The sequence below is a fragment of the Mustela nivalis genome (assembly GCF_964662115.1).
Source record: "Mustela nivalis genome assembly, chromosome: 12".
Classification (NCBI taxonomy): domain Eukaryota; kingdom Metazoa; phylum Chordata; class Mammalia; order Carnivora; family Mustelidae; genus Mustela; species Mustela nivalis.
The window spans coordinates 42,813,305-42,836,292 of NC_139031.1; the positions used below are offsets into that span (position 1 = coordinate 42,813,305).

The 22,988-nt window shown below is 42.1% G+C and overlaps 2 protein-coding genes across 4 annotated transcripts in view; one reads left to right on the forward strand and one right to left on the reverse strand.

Moving 5' to 3' along the window:
* The window catches only part of NT5C3A (5'-nucleotidase, cytosolic IIIA), a 52,118-nt gene extending 47,724 nt beyond the window's left edge, over positions 1-4,394 (forward strand). For all 3 annotated transcript variants that reach the window (XM_082691788.1, XM_082691790.1, XM_082691789.1), the window contains 4 exons: positions 285-374; positions 2,216-2,378; positions 2,961-3,161; positions 3,677-4,394. In XM_082691788.1, the coding sequence (XP_082547914.1) occupies positions 285-374; positions 2,216-2,378; positions 2,961-3,161; positions 3,677-3,778 (556 nt within the window). In that variant the 3' untranslated portion in view covers positions 3,779-4,394. The remainder of the gene's footprint in view (positions 1-284; positions 375-2,215; positions 2,379-2,960; positions 3,162-3,676) is intronic.
* A 6,471-nt stretch (positions 4,395-10,865) lies between these two features.
* FKBP9 (FKBP prolyl isomerase 9) overlaps positions 10,866-22,988 on the reverse strand; it is a 38,060-nt gene continuing 25,937 nt past the window's right edge. The window contains exons 7-10 of the mRNA XM_082691784.1: positions 21,047-21,233; positions 17,189-17,334; positions 14,971-15,134; positions 10,866-12,181 (exon numbers count right to left, since the gene is read on the reverse strand). Of these exons, the coding sequence (XP_082547910.1) occupies positions 12,005-12,181; positions 14,971-15,134; positions 17,189-17,334; positions 21,047-21,233 (674 nt within the window). The 3' untranslated portion in view covers positions 10,866-12,004. The remainder of the gene's footprint in view (positions 12,182-14,970; positions 15,135-17,188; positions 17,335-21,046; positions 21,234-22,988) is intronic.

Genomic DNA, 22,988 nt, shown 5'->3' on the forward strand with positions numbered 1-22,988 from the left:
TAAGGAAAGGTTTACACATAGTATCCTTTCATCATCTTACTAACACATTTAAACTAAGAGACTTTGGGGAGAACTGGGAAATGCAGTAAGAACATGTTCTATTACATTTTGAGACATTAGGATACACATTCATTAGTGATGAATTTACATTTCTAAAATTTAATTCCAAATGATGATGAATGAAATACTGCATTATCTGTCATTGAAGAATGCTTTTTAATGAAGACGATAGTTTTAATTTGCTTTTAATTGATATTCTCTTTTTCTTTGATCGTAAATTGCAGGTATACTAAATCACATGGTTTGCTTGTTGAACAAGCTTTACCCAAAGCTAAACTTAAAGAAATTGTGGCAGAATCTGATGTTATGCTCAAGTAAGTTTCTTGGGTGTTTTTTGCTGTTAATTGTCTACAGACTTATAAATGTCTTCAGGTGTGTGCTTTTATTAAAATAATCTGTAACTATATTGCATATAAAAACGTAGCCCTAATACACCACCTATCACAGAATAGGGTGAGGTAAGGAATTTAGAAAGACATATTAGATCTTGGTGTAGGGAATAACAGCCTTATGAGATTTAAGTTCGTTCTTTCTTGCTTGCTTGCTTCCTTCCTTCCTTTCTTCCCCTCCTTCCTTCTTCCTTTCTCCTTTCTTTCCTTCCTTCCTTCCTTCCATAGGCTCCACACCCAGCGTGGAGCCCAACTCGGGGCTTGAACTCATGATTCTGAGACTAACACCTGAGCTGAGATCTAGAGTCAGATGCTCAACTGAGTTACCCACACGTCTGGAGATTCTCCACATGAAATAAATTTTAAGAGTAGGAGTGCCTGGCTGGTTTAGTCGGTAGAGCCTGTGCCTCTTGATCTCTCAGGGTCATTAGTTCAAGCTCCACACCGGGTGTAAAGATTACTTAAATAAATAATACTTTAAAAAAAATTCAAGACTAACTTAGAAATTTATGAAACCAGGACCGTTTTGAAATTTTTTAAGAGAATACTTCTGAAAAGACATGAAATATAAAAGGAATGTTTATAAATCAAGTTGAAAAAAATTTTTTGCTCAAAGTTTATAAAGTTACATGAATCTACTTTCTGAATTCTCAAACTTCCTTGAAAACTATCTCTAGAAAATGTGACTATGATTTAGCAAATAATAAAAATATTTGTGGTACATGAATGATAGGATAAAAAAATTTTTAAGCTTCTTTCAATATGGTTTACCACTTCTAACAATTTTCAACTCCTTAGTTAAATAGGATGATGCTATTTCTTTTTTTCTTTCTTTCTTTCTTTTTATTTATTTATTTTTATTTTGATGATGCTACATTTTAAGGTGGTTTGCTTCTAAGGAGGAAAGCATTAAATGTCAGAAAGAGTGTGAGGACAGCTAGTGAGTATTTCATTCCTTTGTAGGCAGCTTAACCTGTGACCCAGGAAGAGCAAGAAGGCAAGAAACTTAGATTAATAAAATAAGAACATGACCGACAACTGTTACACCATGGGTAGGAGAGATGCCAGCTATTAAGAGAATGCCCCTCAGCTCCTCCCCCAGCCCTGTTTTCTAAGAGGAAGTAGTTGAGCAGGATGGCCAGCAGGAGGTGCTCCAGCTCACCCTAAAACCCTAAATGGGTTTTCCAGGCTGAGGTTTTTTTAAAGATGTGGTTAACTATTTGCTGTTAAAGGTGTAGATTGTGGGGACGCCTGGGTGGCTCAGTTGGTTAGGCAGCTGCCTTCGGCTCAGGTCATGATCCCAGCGTCCTGGGATCGAGTCCCACATCGGGCTCCTTGCTTGGCAGGGAGCCTGCTTCTCCCTCTGCCTCTGCCTGCCATTCTGTCTGCCTGTGCTCGCTCTCTCTCCCTCTCTCTCTGACAAATAAATAAATAAATAAATAAATAAATAAATAAATAAATAAAATTAAAAAAAAAAAGGTGTAGATTGTGAATTGTAGGCTTATATCCATATTTAATTTGAGCCTAAAAGCATCTAATTTGCACTATTAGAATTTATTAAAAGGAAGGCAAAGAGTTAACTGTTGTTTGAAAAACTTGTATCAGTGTTGTCATAGACATCAATAACCGTGCTCTTGGGCAGAATTCTGAAAAGGGAATATAAATGAGCCATGGAATTAGGTAGAAAGGTTTTGCTTTTTTCATTTCTAGATGAAAAAGAGATATATCTTACTCTTTAACAATCACTTCCTACCTCCATCTTGCAGGGAAGGGTATGAGAATTTCTTTGATAAGCTCCAGGAATACGGTATCCCTGTGTTCATATTTTCGGCTGGTATTGGTGATATACTAGAGGAGGTAATCCATCAAGCTGGGGTTTATCACCCGAACATCACAGTAGTGTCCAACTTCATGGATTTTGATGACAATGTAAGTATAGGAAATCATTCTAAATAATTATCTTTAAAATCTGAATATATTTTAATCATATAAATGCAGTTGTTTTTTATTTAACATATATTCATTAAATTAGGTCACTCAAAAGGCCTACTATAGGACTCCTCATCTCCCAGTGTTATATACATATCCATGTTCTAAAAATAATATACCTTTCTTAAACTCTTGTTTCCTAAACTACAGACTAATATTAAAATTAGGGAAAGTTTTTTTAATGTGATTTAATGCAGCAACTCTGAAGACTCAATATCAAGAGGTGGGAAAAAAGACTCAATATCAAGAGGTGGGAAAAAAGAAGGAATTAGAACTATCACTATTTGAACAGTCTTCTAATCAAAATAATACATTGTGTGATATATAGAAAATGGGATCTCCAGATAGGAAACTAATGAAAAGTAAAAATTGGATTTTCAGCTCATTGTGTGTGACATTTAAAGTAGTCTCTAGAAAGTCATCAACTTCTCAGAGCCCTTCTTGCCAACATGAATGTGAAAATAGAACAAATAGAATTTGCAGTTTGAAACCTATTGTTTAAAAAGATTTATATTTTTATAGGGAGTGCTGAAAGGATTTAAAGGTGAACTAATTCATGTATTTAACAAACATGATGGTGCCTTGAAGAACACAGAATATTTCAATCGACTAAAAGACAATAGCAACATCATTCTGCTGGGAGACTCCCAAGGGGACATAAGAATGGCAGATGGAGTAGCCAACGTTGAACACATCCTAAAAATTGGGTATCTAAATGATAGAGTAAGTATGTAGATGTGTCATTTAATTTTCTTGTAGAAAAATAAGGATGGAACTTAATGGGCAGTTGTTACTAAGCATGTGTGAGAAAGTAGAGACATTTTGATTGTTCTTAATCCGTTTACCTTGGTGTGGTTAAGGGGGTTGGGATGCACATGTGTGCCGTTTGTATTGGGGTGGCTTCACTGGCCTTTTCCCACTAAAAACCTGTAGCACTCCTTAGTCTTGAGAGTCAGAAATGTCCCCCATGTTACCAGGTGTTCCTTGGACGGTCTCCCCAGTTGAGAACCACTGGACTAGAAAGAAATGACTTTGGGTATAAAGCCACCATGTGGGATAATTTCTATGTCCCTAAGCCTTCACAGTTTGAAAGAATTTTTTTTATTTCACAGGTTTTATGAAAGTAGATTTAATTTGCTACATTTTGCCCAAAAGATTGAACCTAACAATGAGATTCATACTGAAACCATTTGCTTCTCCTTTCTGCATATCCATTTAATTTTTCTGTTGTTGATTAGGTGGACGAGCTTTTAGAAAAGTACATGGACTCTTATGACATTGTTCTAGTAAAAGACGAATCACTGGATGTTGCCAACTCTATCTTACAGAAGATTCTGTAAGCAAGCATTCTTCAAGAAGAGCTCACTCCTGTGGGTGCAATTGACGTGAGAACTGCTCACCTGTTCATCTTGCGGAAAGACTTATATTTATAATGTGTTCTTGCTCTTGAAGTTTTTTTTCTCTCCATTATTGAGGTATTTTTGGATATAGTGAATCCATCAACTGGAAGCTCCTTTTTCCCCACCTCTCTCAACACACTCCTCAACTCTATTTTTTAACAGATTGAAAAAGAAAATCATAAAGCCAAAATTTGAAAAATAACTCGCTGCATTTCCAGAGTGAATTTTTTAGTGTAATGTTATGAGGTTTTTGAGGAAACTTTTTACTTTGGGAAAGTTTGTATAAGTTTAAAAAGAAATTTTATGAAATGGTGAAATAATATACATGATTTTAAGTGTCGCCATTTTTGTAATTGGGATGAATTATGCTGATGATATCACTGTCTCCTGAAATTGTGTTATGTTTGGCTATTCTGTTTTGTGGAAATCAGTATTTACCGGGAAATATTGGCACTCAGTGTTTGAAAAAACCTTGCTATCCACATGCCACTAATTATTACAGAATGTTCTATATTGAAGCACTGATAATACACATGAAGTGAAAAGCCTTTTTAAATGAACTGTCAAGACAATTATTCATTTATTCAACAAATATCTATTAAGCACCTGCCGTGTTTTTCCTGTGTGTGTGTGTGAGAGGGAAAGAGGGAGAGAGAAGTCCTACTGTCATTGTCCTAGTGTCTATCTAAATTGAGTATTTTTAAACTTACACATTATAAGTTTAAGGATAAAAAGATAGTTGCAGAGGAAATTTCCTCAGCCTTAGAGAAAATACTGGGGACTGGGAAAACCATTTCCCCTCATTGAAAGTATCAGTAAAAGAGGATACTTTGTTGTAAGTCTAAGAGTTTCAGAAATAACCACAGGCAGGAAACAAAGTGTAACTGGGTCTCCTGTTAACTAAATCTGAGTACTGCTAAATTCCTCTCTGCAGTCTGACTTCCCATTCCAAATTTCTACTGCCCAATAATTGGTTTCCACAAGGTTTAGACTTGCCATTGTGATAAATGTGACCCTGATTCTAACCATTTTTACTCCAGAGTCTACAAGCCACTAACTCCATAAAGCGTCTGAACTGTGATACAGAGCATGTTCTAGCTGGGTCTGGACATCCAGTATGGTTGGCAGTCTCTAGTACAGTTTGATGTGGCAGGTAGGCAAGGTCTTGCAGTGAAAACCTTTTCCCTGGGGCAGCCCATCCTATCCTCTACCACTGCTCGTCTTTTTTTATAACAAACACTGAAACAAAGTTTATAGTGGCCAAAAGTACCCTACTCCCTGCTTTAGTTGGGAATTCTGATCTAATCGTAGCTTTTTATCCCATGTTGCTATTAGAGTTGGCCATATATTTTTTCAAGATTTTATTTACTTATTTGACAGACAGAGATCACAAGTAGGCAAAGAGAGAGGAAGGGAAGCAGGCTCCCTGCTGAGCAGAGAGCCTGATGTGGGACTCGATCCCAGGACTCTGGGATCATGACCTCAGCCAAAGGCAGAGGCTTTAACCCACTGAGCCACCCAGGCACCCCTAGAGTTGGCCATATTGACTGTTTTCCAAAGTAGCTCATAATAATTGTAATTATAAAAATTGTACAATTATAAAAATTATAATTTCTTCTACAAAGAAGCGTGATGCATGGAGTAAATGTGAAGAATACTGAAGTTATGACCTCCATTCTAGTCATGACTCAGCCTGTACTAAGGCTATAGGTCAGGCACCTCCCTATAAAATGAGGGTCTGGAGGGCATGCAGCCTCTCTAGCCCCTTCCACCCATGCCCTAACTGGATAATCAAACCAAGGCCCCTGCCTCTTCTCCTATGTGCCTGTGACCCTATCACCGCTCACTGCCCGTTTCTACCGATACTTAAAATAATTGGTCCCCAAGTTCAGCTTTCAGAGTAGTTTAATATAACCCTTAGGAAATCGGCTATAGAGTCAGACTGTCCGGATTTGAATCCTCTTTCTACCACTTAGTAGATGTGTGACCAGGACCCATTAACGTGTGTTCCAGCTTGCATATCCATAAAGTGGAGGTAATGATACATCCTCTAGATATAGCACTGTGAGGGTGACATGTACTCCTCATCAACACCGATGTGTGCTTTTAATTTTTATATTTGCATTTAGAATAGCTTAGCACTGGTATTCAATACAGTTAACTCTTACCCATCCACGAAGGCATAAGCAGTCTGGATGGATGGAGGGGACAGAAAGCTCTTTCATCTCCCTAGTGAACACTGGCAGTGTGTAGTAACTACCATGTTCTCTAAAGAGTCTAGCATTAGCTGTTAGGGGTTTTTTTGGGTTTTGTGGGTTTTTTTTCTTTCAATTTTGAATTTTACTTTAGAGGTAAAGCAGTTTTGGGTGTTGAGATGAACAATTTTTTTTTTTAAAGATTTTATTTATTTATTTGTCAGAGAGAGAGAGAGTGCGTGCGCACAGGCAGACAGAATGGTAGGCAGAGGCAGAGGGAGAAGCAGGCTCCCTGCCGAGCAAGGAGCCCAATGTGGGACTCGATCCCAGGACGCTGGGATCATGACCTGAGCTGAAGGCAGCTGCTTAACCAACTGAGCTACCCAGGCGTCCGAGATGAACAATTTTAATGAAACTGAAAAACAAAACAACTGTCAGAGATACTAGTTTGTTCCAGAGTGATTTTGCAAGGACTCTACATTCCATGGTGTGTTTAACAGACACCAGAGTTGATTAAGTAGATTATTAAAGGTTTGGGTGGTTTTTTTTTTAAGATTTTATTTATTTATTTATCAGAGAGAGAGAGTGCACAAGCAGGGGGAACGGCAGGCAGAGGAAGAAGCAGGCTCCCTGCTGAGCAGGGAACCCGATGTGGGACTCGATCCTAGGACCCTGGAATCATGACCTGAGCTGAAGGCAGATGCTTAAGCAACTGAGGAACCCAGGCACCCTATTAAAGTTTTTTTTAACCAGACTTTAGGTTCAAGGTTTTCTCTTTAGTGTACCCAATGGAGCATTAGGAAGGAAAAGATACGTGGGATCTTGAATAACTAAACTTGAATAACCTAAAACTTGTCCAAGTTTCCCTCAAGATTGACCAGTCCTGCTGTGTTTTATGCTTACTCTGGTATTTCAGTACAGCTTTAGTAGATAAGATAAAATGTGCCCAAGGTGTAAGGGGCATAGGCATTCAAGTCAGTCAAACCTGGATCTGGGTCTTAGATTCTCTCCAGGATTCTCTCCAAGGATTCTCTCCTTGGTTTCATCTCTAACACTGGGTATGAACTTGAGGTGAGGACTGAGTAAGTAAACAGTCACTTGTTCAACAAATACTGACGTCCTTGCTGTGGGCTAGGTCCTGGAGAAATAGTAATTAACACATCCCACATGCTTCCTGCCCTTGTGTAGCCTACATCCTAGCAGATGAGTCAGAAATAAGATACTACTAAAAAACCAACACAAATATTTTAGAGAAGGTAGCTAGAGGAAGCTCTGAGGAGATACTATTTCAGACAAAACCTGAAGGATAAGGAGCCAGCCATGTGAGGAATTGAGGGAGAAATATTCCAGGGAGAGGTAACAAGGTCCCGAGTAAGAAAATTTAAGGTGTTCAAAGAACTGCGAACTGGTGTAACAGTATTATGAGCAAAGGGAAGAACGGAATCATGAATCATGAACGGAATCAAGGTGAGGGTGTCAGATCACACAGGGCTTTGTAAATCATGCATTTGGTTTTACTGTCCCTGCAAAGGAGTGCCATGGTCATGCAAAATGGACTGGTGGGGCAGATCTACCCCAGCAAATCAGTTAGGGGCTGCTACAGAAGTCTGCACTAGAAATTACAGTAGGACTCAGAAGTGGATCATTTTCAGTAGCTTAAGTTTAGAAATGATAAGACTTGCTTTTAGATTAAATGTGTGGAGTGAAAGAGGAGGAAGGGTCTTGAAGATGTCTGGTTTAATCAAGTGGGGACAGGTGAAGAAAAGAACAGCCTTGGGTGGAAGGTGTTGGGAAGGTTGTGGAGATGTACATTCTCTTTTGGACATGCAAAGTTTGAGGTGCCTGTGGGGTATACAAGGGAAGATATCAAATAGATTCAAGCCCAAAGGAGAAATTTTGGCTGGAACCATGCATTAAATATCTGTGTTTAAATGAGATCCAAGGGATGCCTGGGTGGCTCAGTTGGTTAAGCAGCTGCCTTCAGCTCAGGTCATGATCCCAGCGTCCTGGGATCGAGTCCCACATCGGGCTCCTTGCTCTGCAGGGAGCCTGCTTCTCCCTCTGACTCTGCCTGCCATTCTGTCTGCCTGTGCTCGCTCTCGCTTGCTCTCTGACAAATAAATAAATAAAATCCTTAAAAAAAAAAAAATGAGATCCAAATATGGCCAGTGTAAGTTGGAAGGATTCCCTTGTTCAACATTAAGGACTAAGACCACACAGAATCAAACACTATTTTAATAAGCATGAAAGTTTTATATCTGCATCTAGCAATAAATAATTGGAAGCACTATTCTTAGTTTATAAAAAGATGCAGATCCCCCCAAGAAAGCCAAGGGAAAATGTCTTCAAAGAAAGCAAACTTGGGGCGCCAGGGTGGCTCAGTTGGTTAAGTGTCTGACTCTTGGTTTTGGCTCAGGTTATGATCTCAGGGTCGTGAGATCAAGCCCCATGTCAGGCTCTGCGCTGGGCCCAGAGTCTGCCAGAGATTCTCTCTCCCGCTCGTGCTCTCTCTCTAAAATAAATACATGCATATGTACATAACATATGAAAAAGAGAGCAGCCTTGTTCCTAGACACCTAAGATGCTGAAGTGCAATGTATCAGCGCTTACAGAGAGTTGCAGTCAGGTCAACTCTCCTGCCAAAATGAAATGTGTTCTGTCTTTTAAGTAATAATTTTGAAAGGTATTATAAATTCCTAAGTAATCAGAGATCAAAACTCACTGTAGGTTTTAACAAAATAGTGCAGATTGCTGATGCCTGCAAGATAGCCTAGTGGTGTTTCAAGCACACAGGACACATGCATGCTAAAATGTCATATTCACGGAGATACTCTAATCTCCCCCTGGGCATCAACGACCTACTTCATGTTTAGGGCCCAAAGTTCAAAATCTGCATAAGTCATAAGTTAGGTGGTCCCAATCTAGAGCCTGTGAACAGCTTTCTATCAAGAGATCCAAGCCGCTCAAGCAGCAACCCAGCAGCAACCCCAGTCATGTAAAATATGACTAAGGAAAGTGCTCTGTGGCATCTCTACCCTGTATTTGGCTCCCTAATGAGTACTCACAGTCATGCCGGCAGAGCTGTAACCCATAATCATAACACAAATGTAAATGCGTGTTGCAGCAGCATTATAAAGTGAGCAGCTGGTCCTCCCAGAGACTAAAGCCCCTGACACACTCACAGATAACTGAATGCCCTCCTTAGCAACAGGGAAGAATAAAAGTGCCCAGGGAGCCTCCAACAAGCCAAGGATCTAGAATGATGTATATTATACATTATTATTTATATGTAGCATTAAAAAAATTAAGCTGAAGTCACAGAAACAGAGTACAAATGTGGTTACTGGGGGATGGGAGAAATAGAAATTGGTAAAAGGGTACAAACTTTCAGCTGTAAGGTAAGTAAGTTCTGAGGACTTAATATGTAACATGGTGACCTATACTGTATAGTTTTTCAAATTTGCTAAGAGAGTAAAACTTAGATGGTCACACTCATACACACACACACACACACACACACACACACACACAGAGTGAGGTGCTAGGTCGAGGAGAGATCTTTTCCAAGTAAAGGGTATACGTATATCAAATTGTAACATACACTTTTAAGTATCTTACAATTTTATTTGTTCATTATACCTCCACAAGGCTCGGGAAGAAAAAAAAAAACAAACAGAACAGGCGGTGGGCTGGAGACCCAAGCAGAGCCAGCATTTCAATCTGAGCCTGAAGGTCAGAGAAGACCAAAGTTCTAGCTCAGCCATTGGGCAGGCAGTTTAAAAACAAAAACATGCTAAGGGTTCCCTCTGTTCTTGAAGCTCTGAGGCCCACAGACCTTAATTTCCCCAGAGAAACATGTCTTTTATTCAGCAAACTTCTCTCAACTACCCAAGAAAACAGCCAGTGAAGAAATTCAATCAGAACCAACTAAAAATCAGAAGCAGAGAATAAACACCAGGTTTTTATCTTCATGAAGATGCGTAAGGATTGTGAGGTGTTACAGGTTAAATGCATTCCAAAGGGCAATTCAGCAAGATTATTAGGCTATCCAGTACACTGAAGGAATTCTGTTAAACAGAATATCTGGAGTGACTGTGTGCTCTATAGAAGACAGGTCGAGGAACGTAAGTTACCATGACAGCAGCAGCCGGGAAGCCACGGCATGCATCTGCCTTCCAAAAGCAAAGAGTCCCCGAAGTTGCTTCTGCAGAATAAACAGTAACATCTGCTTTTAAAAACATATATTTTTCTCTGTATGTGCCAATCATTCGCCCATTTGCTCCCACTCCAACCCCTGTAGTCATTCTCCATCTTTCTCTGTGCCCCCCAAAAGCTGACCTCTAAGACTACCAGCCCCTAGCCTCCTCTTCCTTTGGCCTTTGGGTTGGGTTCACCTAGTGGGAACCAGGGACAGGACAGAAAAGGGGTTGTCTCTGCCCTCTGCTGTAGTACCAGCTACAGTTCTGGGCATGGCTGTTGCTCCTCTTCACCTTTCAGGCCTGAGGGGTAGAACAGCCTCCTGTTGGTGCTCCCCAACCACTGTCATGTCACCTTGACATCCTTACTAGGTCTCTGAGCCCTGTCCCCACTCCTGTAGAGTTCTTTATGCAGCTTCTCTTCAGAAGTCTCATGTGAGGGTGTGTTTCCTACCAGGATGCTGACTGACCACCCCGTATACTCTGCCTCATACTCCTTCAAATGCAGAGGCAGTCCTCGAGTATTTAAGGGGATTGTCAATGGATAATTGAGGTGTATTCTCATGAGATCCTCTCAGCCTCCAAGTAAAACTCCACAAAGCCTGATGTTATAATTTGATTTTTTTGTATACGAAATGAGTTTTCCAACATTTATTCCATTGAATGAGTGCACAGCATTTTCATGAACTATCTCAGGGCTACATCAGTACAAAACAGTTTAAATTAGTAATATAAAGCAGTTTCAAAAGGAAAATCATTGGTTACTTCAGGGTGGATGCCGTCACCACTTGGGAACAGATGACATAAGGCAGCTAGGTGGTTACTGCATAACATGGGCACAGGCTGGCAGGTAACCATGTCCTTGTTTCCCTACACAGAGAGAGGTCCCTGGGCTTTTGGGCGCCTCCCTCTCCAGGACACGAATGAGTGTAAATAGGTCACCTTATTTATCTCTTGGGGTGACATTTCCATCTTGGTCACAGTGAGAGACTCTGGAGCATGGCTTAGCCACCAGCCCTGTGCATATCTATCTGATAGAAAGATTCAGAGAGGACAGAGCAATGGGAGTACGAAAGGGTGAAGCAGATAATCTTGCATAGCAAACACAGAATCAATTCTCTATTCGTGGTCCAGGATGCCTTTTGTTTGGTCCACTGATTTTCTTCTTAACTTCCAAGTTAACCCAGCCAATTGGAAGACCACAACAGGTAGGGCCTGATTAACTATAAAAGCACATGTGTACAAGTTGTGTGTGTGTGTGTGTGTGTGTGTGTAGCAGGAAGTGGAAGCTGGGCATTACCAGAGCCTGTACAGGCTTTCGAGGAATACTACTGGGACATGGCCTTCATCTTTCTGCTCATCTGGAGAACACTTAAAACACCAGCTGGTTAAAGAAAAAAAATATGAATCCTCTTCATGTGGATATCCTGGACACTTTCTCTTCTGTTCCCACCAAGATGATTGTAACTTCTGTATGACACTATTTTCCTTCAGGAACAAAACTACCTGGAAGGCTCACAAAACAATGGCTGACAGGGCAGCCGTTTCAATATTCTACACAGCCTCTGCTGAGGCACCTCACTTCAACTTTGTTTCGTATCACTGGCCTGTGGCCTAAAATTCTCACCATGTGCATCGACCCATCCCTGACATGCCCCAAGTACTGTGTGACCATCTACTGCTTATGGACAACCCCCTTCTGAGAGACCCTCACGCCTCACTTCACGTTCTGCCATGACGGGGGCTTGGTGTCACACAAGTGGCCCGAGTCAGGTTTAGAGTTCATCATGTTTGGCTTCCTGGTCTTTGAGTTTAAATTCTTCCGCCATGACCTTCCCATCTCCATTCCGGTCCTGGTTGGTGAACATATTCTTCACGATCATCTCAGCATCAAAACCAGGAGCAAGTTTCCCTTTGCCAGATGCCACCTGGGCATGAATGTACTCTGAGAACTGGAGAGAGAGGGAACAGGTCAGATCATGAGATACGGCAGCCAAGCCTGGGCCTGAACAGAAACTGAACAGAGCATCCCAAGCAATGGGGCTGGAATTGGAGTCTGAGCTCACAAAATGGACACAATTTTATGAGCTACACAAACTGTTTGGTTTTTTTTCCCCCCTCCAGATGCAGGTTAAAAATCCCTCATTAATGACTCCAGGAGCCCCTAGGTTCCAGGCAGCCAACACACAGCAGCAATTGGAGCTATCCTGTCTTCCCTAATCAACACTTAGTTCTCCACCAAAGGCTGATCCCCTAACCACCCTAGCCTCTGAGAGCACTGCTGCCTGCGATCATCCATACAATAAAAGCATTAGCTGCTGCGTGCTGAGCCCCATCCAAGATCCTAGAGAGACATCAACTTAAAAAAAAAAAAATCCTCCCCTTATAATTCTAGCATATCCTAGTAGGAAAGACACAATTAAAAAGGAACATTTCAGGGGGGCTGGGGGGCTCAGTGGGTTAAAGCCTCTGCCTTCAGCTCAGGTCATGGTCTCAGGGTTCTGGGATCGAGCCCCACATTGGGCTCTCTGCTCAGCAGGGAGCCTGCTTCCTCCTCCCTCTCTCTGCCTGCTTGTGATCTCTGTCAAATAAATTTAAAAAAATTTTTTTTTAAAAGGAACATTTAAAAAATAAGTAAATTGGTGCGCCTGGGTGGCTCAGTCATTAAGCGTCTACCTTCAGCTCATGTCATGATCCCAGCATCCTGGGATCGAGTGCCACATAGGGCTGGCTCCCTGCTCAGCAGGAAGCCTGCTTCTCCCTCTCCCACTCCCCTGGCTTGTATTCCCTCTCTCACTCTCTCACTCTCTTGTCAAATAAATCTTAAAAAATAATAATAATAATAAGTAATCACATATTAGGTTAGAGAGTGAAATACTCTAGAAAACTGAAGAGTAAAGCCAAGCAAGGAAGATCAAGAATATAGGTAGGGGAGGAGGTTGAGGTCCTGATCCAGCAGTCAGGGTAAAACCCTATGAAAAAGGGAGACCTGTGCAAAGGCTTGAAGGAAGGGAGGGAAACAGCCCAACGGTTATCCAGGGAAGTGTCTTCTGAGATGACAAGCAGCTGCTGCAAAGGCCCAAAGTGGGTGCATGCCTGATGGTGGTGGAGAGAAGCAGCTGGAGAGGAAGGTACAGTGAGCAGGTCATGGAGAACCTTTGTGGGCCTTTACAGGCCACTATGAGGATTTTGGAAAAGGGGGCTTCCGCAGGGTTCTGAGACAAAGCAAGCCATGATCCAATTTAAGTTTTAGAAGGATGGCTCTGGCTGCTGTGAGGGGTAGGGGTGAAAGCATGAAGACTTTCATAGAGATCCAAACCAGAGACAGCAGGCACTGGACCACGGTGCTACAGAGTGGAAATGATGAGAAGTGGTCAGGCTCTGGATAAATTTTCAAGATAGAGCTAGAATGATTTCCTGCTGGATTTGTTAGAGCCTGTGTGAGAAAAAGGAGTTGAAGATTACTGAGTGCTCTTGCTTGAGCGAGTGGAAGGACAGAGTTGCCGTTGGAGGAGATGAGGACGGCTTTGGGTGAAGTAAGTCCATGGGAAGGAGGTGGCAGGGGTTCAGAAAGTGAAAATGTCAGGTGGGTAGTTAGACGTAGGAATATGAAGTAAAGAGAGAAGACCGAACCGGAGCTATAGGTTTGGAAGTCATGGGGCTTTGGATGGCCAAGTCATGGCACTGGTTGAGATCACTCAGGAAGTGACATTAAGGTGGAGAAGAGAACAAGCTTAGGACTCAGGCTGGGGCACTCCAATATGAAGAGATCAGGGGGAAAACTACTGAGAAGAACTTAATCATGAGGGAGAAGCAACACCAAGAAAGTATGGTCTGGAAGCCCGGGAAAGAAGGCACCCTGCAAAGCTTTGTCCAAGTATGACAAGAATGAAAAGTGACCACTGGTTGCAGCAACATGACAGGCACCAGTCACCTTACCAACACCAGGTTCAGTGACATGGAGGGAAAAATGTCTGACAGGAGTGGGTTTAAGAGAGTTTTGACATTTTTGCTGTGAAGGGAGCAAGGAAATAAAAGAAATGGAAAGATGCACCAAGAGAAGGGGGAAAAGAGCATGTTTTTGTGCTAACGTGAACCACCCAGTAGCTGGGAACACATGACTGATGTCAGAGAGAAAGTGGAGAAGACTGGAGCCCTGTCCTCGAATGAGCAGTTACAGAATGGGCAGAGTAGTGGAATTCAGCAAGGTGTGACAGGACAGACCCCTCTACTGCCCAGCTCTACGAAGGGGCATTTGCTACAGAAGAAACCACCCAGCACCTAGATGATCAAGACAGGAATATGAATCCTGGCTCAAACTCGCTTAGCTGTGTGACCCTGGGCAAGTCATTTACCTTCTCTGTGCACAGCTGCTTCTTCTGAAATGGGGATGATGATTACACAGCTGCCACAAGAGCCAGGCAAGATAATATATGTGAAAAAGTCTTAGCATAACGCAATATACAGTGAGCACCCAGGAACTGAGAACTGAATTGTGAGCCCTGCAATCAATCCCCATTACCTCTCAGGGGCTCAGTTTCTTCAGAGGAACTGTGAGCTTCAACTTAGAGCATGTGTTAGAAGTGCTTGGCACATGAGTGTGTGCAGGTTACCATCAACACAAGAAATAAGCGCAAGTGTCCTCCTCACCCTGAGAAGGCTTCCCATTCAGAATGGATGCCCTGCCCCGATAAGTCTCCCTGGGCTCCTTGAGTCCCGCTTTCCTTCAAAGATCAGTTACCTCTTCGAGGAGGACTTCTCCATTACCATCCTTGTCGATTTCTTCAAAGAGGTTGGGTGACACCTCACCATTCCATATGAACATGTACCCCTCAGGCAGACCGGCCACGAGCTCCAGCAGCTCAATGTCAAACACCAAGACAGCGCTGCCGGGCACTTCTCCATCTGCCACACCAACAGGGGAGGAGACAGTGTTAGCACCACGAGACAGCAAGCATGCCCAGCTCAACCTCCCTCCCCCACCCAGGGTTCCAGCTGCCTCATGGACTGCAAGCAATTCTTGTGAGAGCAAGAAAGTTCAACACTAGCAAGAAGTTTTTTCCAAACTGTACAGGTTTTTTCCAAACTGTAGATAGTGACCATTAGCGGGTCATGAAATCCATTTACAGGATGGTGATCAGCATTTTTTAATTAAAAAATGAAATATATAAGGTATTATCAGGATATTAATTATTATCCTAGAAAGGATAGGTATGGTTTTATGAAACATGAGTTTCAATTTTACATATATAAAACTAAATGTATATGTATAAAGTGCATGTTTATGTGTGATATAAATGGGGAGACAAAATGTATTTCTTATTCTTTAAGAAATCTTTACTTCTTTACTTATTTCTTTTAGAAGAAGACAGAAGGGGTGCATGTGTGCACACACAGGGGGAGGGGCAGAAGGAGAGGAAGAGACTCTCAAGCAGACATCCCACTGAGTGCAGAGCCCAAACTGGGGCTCGATCCTACAACTCATTAGATCATGATCCAAGCAGAAACCAGTTGTCATATGCTTAACCGACCGAGCCACACATGTACCCCCATGAAATGTATTTCTTACTGTAGGTCTTGGTGAAAAAAGTTTGAAAGCCATTAGTAGAGACTACAATTATAGAACTTCTGAATAAATCCCATAGCAGAACTTTAAGAATAATACAGTATTCCTTAAAGTCCTAATCTAAGATATGACTATAAATACAAATTTGTGAACAGCATATACATTATGAGTCCAAAAGAAATTAAATAAGCATGTGACTATATATGTATATATATAGTATGTCTTATTTGAAATTATTATAACTATTTAATATCTCATGGTCTTATAAGGTACACATTTTTTAAAGGTACACATTTTTTAAAGTGTTTCTTCTTGAATTGGGGGGGACTAGCAGGCAGTTGGGGTTTTTCGGTCTTTGTCTTTTTTAAAGGAAGCTCTATACCCAACATGGGGCTCAAACTCAGGACCCTGAGATCAAGAGTCACACGCTCTGTGGACCGAGCAAGCCAGACATCCCAACAGGCAGTATTTTTACAATTATTTAAAAATTGTAAAAAAGAGAAAATCAATCCAAAGTGTTATCTCTTTCGTAAGTTAGCACTTCCCATCTCTACTTCCCCACTCCAGAGAGTAGGAGCATAAAACACTGAAGAAGATGAGTCCCCAAATCCCCTATGTGTAAGACTCATTTTGGCCCAAATCATGAAGTACACCATACCAGCTGTGAGGGCAAGGTAAAGCCAGTATTTCCAGAACCTGAAACTCATCTCTTCCAAAAGGAAATCTTCACAGATAGCTTACAAGTTCAGCAGAAGTGAAAAGTGAAGTCCTGTAGCATTCCACTGTCCCAGGAACCTGTTCCAGAAGGAAGCCTCAGCTTCACTTAAGACAAATCACCTGTAAAGCTCCTTCAGACATTTCCCACACATGGCTTTGAACACCCAAGGCTTTTTTCACAAAAACTCCTGCTTTCTTAAGGAGGTGTGGGGCATTAACAAGACATTAACACTGAATTCACAGGACTCTTTAAACAAAGATGCTAAATTTAAGTATTAACTCATGATATTAATTATTATATTACCACATGTTATAGTATTAATATTATATTTTATCCACAATAAATATATTTTAATTATATATAATATATAATATTATGATTATATATTATAATATTAATTAATGATATTAATTATAAACCCAGAGGTTCTTTGGGGGTTTTTTAAGTTTCTTTTTTTTAAGATTTTAAGTACTCTCTATGCCCACTGTGGGGCTCGAACTCACAACCCCAAGATCAAGAGCTGTATATCCGTCAGTAGAGCCAGCCAGGCAGCCCTGATTCTTTGGGTTTTAAATGGAAGAAGCATATTGTGGTTCTAAATATGGCACCCCCCAAAGCACAACATTCAGGCTGTGTCCATGCCCCAGACATCCCATAATGCTGTTGCTTACTCACCCACGCCTGCCTCCCCATAGCCCAGGTGGGGTGGAATGATCACTGTCCGTTTCTCTCCAACGCACATCTCTCTGAGACCCATATCCATTCCCAACACAACTTGTCCAGATCCCAAAACAATATTATACGTCTTGCCTAAATTCCACCTGAAAAATGAAACAGAAGAACCCCTGGTTAGGTCATCAACCCACTGGTAGTTGAAAGCGTTTTCGTGAGAGCACATCTACGTCTCTTCTGTGATCTTTCTGCCAAAGATACAAAACCGCTGTCTAATCGGGAGAAAACAGCAGACAAGCCCAAATTAAGAAACTACAAAATAATGCAAAATTCTGCAAAACAATGAAAATGTGATCTTCAAAAGCATCAAGAAAAATCAAGGGAAGTCCGAGGAGCCATTCCAGAGCACTAGAGCATATTGAATGGGATCCTTTTGCTGTAAAAGACCTTATGGGAACAACTGACAAAACTTAAGTGGGGTCTGAGGATTAAAAGATAGTAACATACCAGTGTTAGCTTTCTGGTTATAAAGTATGTGTTAGATTATGCAGGAGAATGTCTACATTTGTAGGAAATGCGCACTAAAGTACTCAGGGGTGATGGGATGTCATGGTGGCAACCCACTTCTCAATGATTCCAGGAAAAAAGAAGTCCTTTGGACTGCTCTTAGAACACTTCTCTATACTTTAATCAATATCCCAGTAAGGAATTTTCTTGAGAATTTGAAAAACACATAATAGACTCTGGGTTTGGGATTTAGCAAGACCTGTGTTTAAATCTTGCTTCTGCCACTTAACGGGACCCTGAGAAATAAAATCCTCCCATTTTCCCATCTAGAAACTAGAGATAGTAACAGCCATCTCACAGGGGTAGTCTCAGTAGTAAATAATATTCTCTGCTGGCACCAAGAAGAAAAGTGTAAAGAGCTCAGTAAGTGTACGGCCTTCAGTGTGTGGAGTACTTATGTCTGTAATAGTTTTTGATTTTAGAAAAATAACTGGAAGTTTAACCTCAGCCATGGTTTAAATTATCCTTGATGTCCACAGTCGCTATGAAACCCACATAAATAATCACCTCAATCACTATTGAAAATAAATCTCTTTCCAAACATATGGCACTACTACTTTCTACCACTTCCTAAAGATAAACAATGGGGCTATTCTTCAGTAGCAACGAAGAAAAGCCTCCCCAGTATCTGGGAGTCCCCTTGATGCCCGGTACCAGGTGGTGACAGCAGGAAGGCACAGCCCCTTTGGGTTCACATCCCTTTCTCAAGCTCCCCAGCCTCCCCTGGGGGCAGGGCTACCACCACCTTCCCATCTCAATCTGGTTCCCACGGCCAGGCTGGTTGTCAGGCACCCACCAAATGCAAACAGGGTTTGCATTGGTCCTACCTGGGACAAAGTCAAAACAAAGCCAACTCTGGCACAGGACGCCTTGGCCCACGGCCTGTGGGAGGGGGCAGGACGTCCTCTGTCCCGGCTCCCACACAATTCCTCCTTTGTCAGCAGCACAGAGACACCCTCACACTGCCTTTCTCCAGGGACCCTTGGCGACTTCCCACAGGACTACTCTGTTTCAAAGTCTTACAGAATATTCAAAAAACTCATTTAATTGTCAAATAACAAGGGTTTATTCTTCCTCTCTGAGGCCAATTTAAACACACACTGAGAAAATCCTCCAAGCGAACGTTTTGCTTTCATGTGTCACCTCTGAATGCCCCAGGAATTCTTCTCCCTCAGATCAACCTTTTATTCATTCATTTATTTATTTATTTATTGGCCAGTTCTTCTCTGACATTCTCCTCATTCCTTCTGTGCATTCCCAGCTTCCCATCCACTGCAAGCTTCCTGTTTCCCACTTGCCGGCCGCGCTCTCTGGCTCTTTGCCCACATTTCCCTCCACCCTCTCGGCGGCCAGCCTCTCTCAGCGATGAGCAAAAGCACCCACAGCAGCACCTGCCTCCTTGCTTACGAGCCCGTGGACAGCTTGGGGGTGGGAGCAGGTCTCCCCTTCCTCCCCCACACACAGGAGGCACACACCCACCATACATCCCATTTTCCCATCATCTTGCAGCTTACACCCGGAACAGACCACAGGGATGCCGGATGTTACTCTTCAGTGTGGATTTACACGGAACGCAAATGACTCTCATGGTCTAGAATGGAGTCTGGCGAGAGGAAGGAACATCACATGGCTCCCGGATACTCTGTAGGAATGTTGTGAATCCACCAAACATTAGAAGGCAGGAAGGCCGATTCTCCCCACCCTACACGAGAAGCATATCCTGAACCCCCTGAGCGGGAATTCCTTTGTTCATTTTCCACCCCCACATCCCCTCACCCCTGCCCTGGAGCAGGAGCACCAGACAAGAACATGAACATTAGCAAGAGCAGTGACTGCAAACCACTGACCTCACAGACGATTCTAACCTTGTGGACCATTTTCACATGCAAAAGCTTGCTTGACCCCCCAAGCAACAGGCCATGCTTCTTCTCCACTGCCCTCCAAAGGCTTCTAATATGAATGCAAGGAGGCTGGCTGTAAAGGGGGTCCTTGTAAACCTGAGCCCCGGAAGCTAGTACGTATTTCATTGATTCTATAATGCACATATGTTCACATTTTAACATCCCCGTAATTGCGATACACTTTATCATCAACAGCATGTTAACTTTTACTTTCTCTGAGATACATAAAACACGATACTTCTAATAATCAACACATTTTAAATCAAATGAAAAACACTAAATGTATTAATACACAGGATCTCGAAGCACCAAAGAGGGTATTATCAAGAACGTGTCCCTAGGGCTCTGTCTCCATGTCTGGCTCTTGCCAGCCACCCACAATGTCACCTGAAGCTAGAAGGCAGAGGGGCAGGTGGGAGAGAGAGAGGCCCTCCTCATGCAGCATTAATGCAGCAACTCATATTTATATGAAGCCCTTCTTCCTCCCCAGCCCAAACTTAGGAATCTAAGTCAGGCTCAGTTTGAAAATGGACGTACTAAAATAAAAATATAAAGGAAGGCTGAAAATGTTTCTTTCCCAGAGAACATAATATTTTACTAACTTACAACTACATCTGAAGATTCAGAAACATAAGAAGCAAAACTTTTTACCAAAATTGGCCAATGATACTCGTTTATACTGTTGATTCCTATTAATAAAATTTCAGATTCACTTCGATCAATTAACATTTATAAAATGCTCCCTGTGTGCTATACTCTGCGCTAGGTGTAAGGAACAAAAATATGAATAAACGTGTTGGGTTTCTCTAAGATATTCAGACAGCAACAGAGATGGAAACAATAATAAATAACTAAAAACAAATAACTATGCTTTGCTAATAAAAATAATAACTTAAAACATTATGAGACACAGAAATGGGAGCAGCTGGTTCTTCCTAGGAATTAAGGAAAGACTTTGCAAAAAGGGAGGACATTTTAGCCAAGGCAGAAGTTGGCCAAAAGGAAGGGTTTAAGCAGTGCACATCTTGCACCACTGCACCTGGCAGCCCTATGAGGCAAAAGATGGGCCTTAACGGAAGATGAGATCAGTCAAGCAGAATGGAGCTGACAAGTAGAGCCTAATGCACCAGACTGTAGAGTTTGTAATGTAGTTGTGGGTTAATTTTTAAGGACGGCCGTTATAAAATGACATCTGTTTTTTTCAGAAAGACAATTTCACAGGAGCAAAGTGGTATTATGCGTAGGGAACTTTTAGAATAATGCACCTGAGCAGTGAAGAAGCATGGAGAGAAAGGCCCTCAACCAGTATCTGACAAAAAGAAAAGGAGAATCTTGGGAACCTACAGCTGTTATCCTCCAGGCTTACTCCCCTACCGTCCCCAGTGGCCCTTACGTAGAATCCAGCAGAGTCCCATCCAGAAGCGAGGCATTGTAGTGATACTTGAGGTAATCCCCCTTCTTACTCAGCACGGAGCAGTCAGGAGGCTTATAGTGGGAGGTGATGCTGATGGAGTCAGAAGGGTTGTGGAAGTCAATCACATGGATGTCAAACACCAGCACGGCCGAACCAGGGATATTCCCTAAAGGTCAGACACAGGAAATGAATGAGTGAGTCCTTGAAGCAGCAGCACATGTGCCTCCCCAGTGTCACCAGGGATTGTCCCCACAGACCTTCAGTGAGAAATACAGGGACCTAGTCAGGAAAACCTAGAGAACAGTGGGAGACTGAAGCTAGAAGGGCCATTAGAAGTATCCTAACCCTCCTGGGGAAACCGAGGCACAGAGTTGCCCAGGATCACACAGCCAGTTAGGAACACAGTTTGGACTACAATTCAAGAGGATGAGCTACTGCCCATGGGATCGCTGAGCCTGAAAGATGTATACTGAGTTCATCACAGACAAGGAAATTAACTCAGCCAAATTTAGGCTCACCTGGCTCCTACAAAAGTAAGACGGGAGATGAGAAAATCTGCTGTAGAGGGAAAGTTCACTCCAGTCCCCCACTGCTGTGCAAGAGAAACTAAGCTAACAGAAACATCACACGGGAGAAACTCCCAGCCAAAACTGGCCTATACACACCCCTTATGATATAGTATACCTAACAGTTCACAAAGTACTTTACAACACATCCCAACTCTTCTACACAAAATTATTAGTATAGTTTTCTTTTCCATCATCTCCACTTTTGAAAACATTACCTCATATCTGAATAACATTTTACAGTTTACGGAAGTATTTTTCACATACACTCTCTCATTTTTTTAAAGATTTTAATTTTAAGTAATCTCCACACCCAACAAGGGGCTTGAACTCACAATCACAAGACCACGAGTTGCAATTTGTACCGACAGAACCAGCCAGCACCCCTACACTCTCTCATTAAATCCCTGCAGTCACCTTGTTGGGGATTACTGTAAACCCAGGATTAGCAGATGCTCCATGAGTTTAAGGACAGCTCAGGGGGCTGGTGAGGGGCAGGGGAACTCGTTAAACACATGCATCAGCTGTTTGACGTGCCCCCAGATCATTTCAGAAAAGTTTAAATGTAAAACTTTCTAATAGTGTTACTTAGGGGGCGGCTGGGTGGCTTGGTCAGTTAAGGATCTGACTCTTGGTTTTAGCTCAGATCATGACTTCATGGGTCATGGAATCAAACCCTGCTTAGGGATCGCCACTCAGTGGGGAGTCTGCTTGAGATTCTCTCTCTGCCACTCCTGCGTGATTCTCTCTCCAAAATAAATAAATCTTTTTTAAAAATTACCGTTCTTAGAATCAAGGATGTATAATACTTCCATTAACATTTTACAGATAAAAAGTCAACTCAGGGGCGCCTGGGTGGCTCAGTGGATTAAAGCCTCTGCTTTTGGCCCAGGTCATGGTCTCAGGGTCCTGGGATAGAGCCCCGCATCGGGCTCTCAGCTCGGCGGGAAGCCTGCTTCCTCCCTCTCTCTCTGCCTGCCTCTCTGCCTACTTGTGATCTCTGTCTGTCAAATAAATAAATAAAATCTTAAAAAAAAAAAAGCCAACTCAAATAGACTTTGTTCAAGAAAACATCACGGCTATAGAAAGAATTCAGATAAAGATGTGTGAACACTAATAGTACCTACCTCCCATCCCTGCCACACATAATTTTGTGTCCATTTCTTGGTTCCTCTAACACACACACACACACACATAGCGGATGCTTATTAAGTACTAAGAACACTTCTAAGTGCTTTCTGTGTACTTATTTATTTAGTTCTCATGATAATCCTATACTCCCAATCTAAGAGTGCTTAGAAGGTAATCTGGAAGTTGGGGGATACAAAACAAGGAAGCAATATTTCCACAACCCC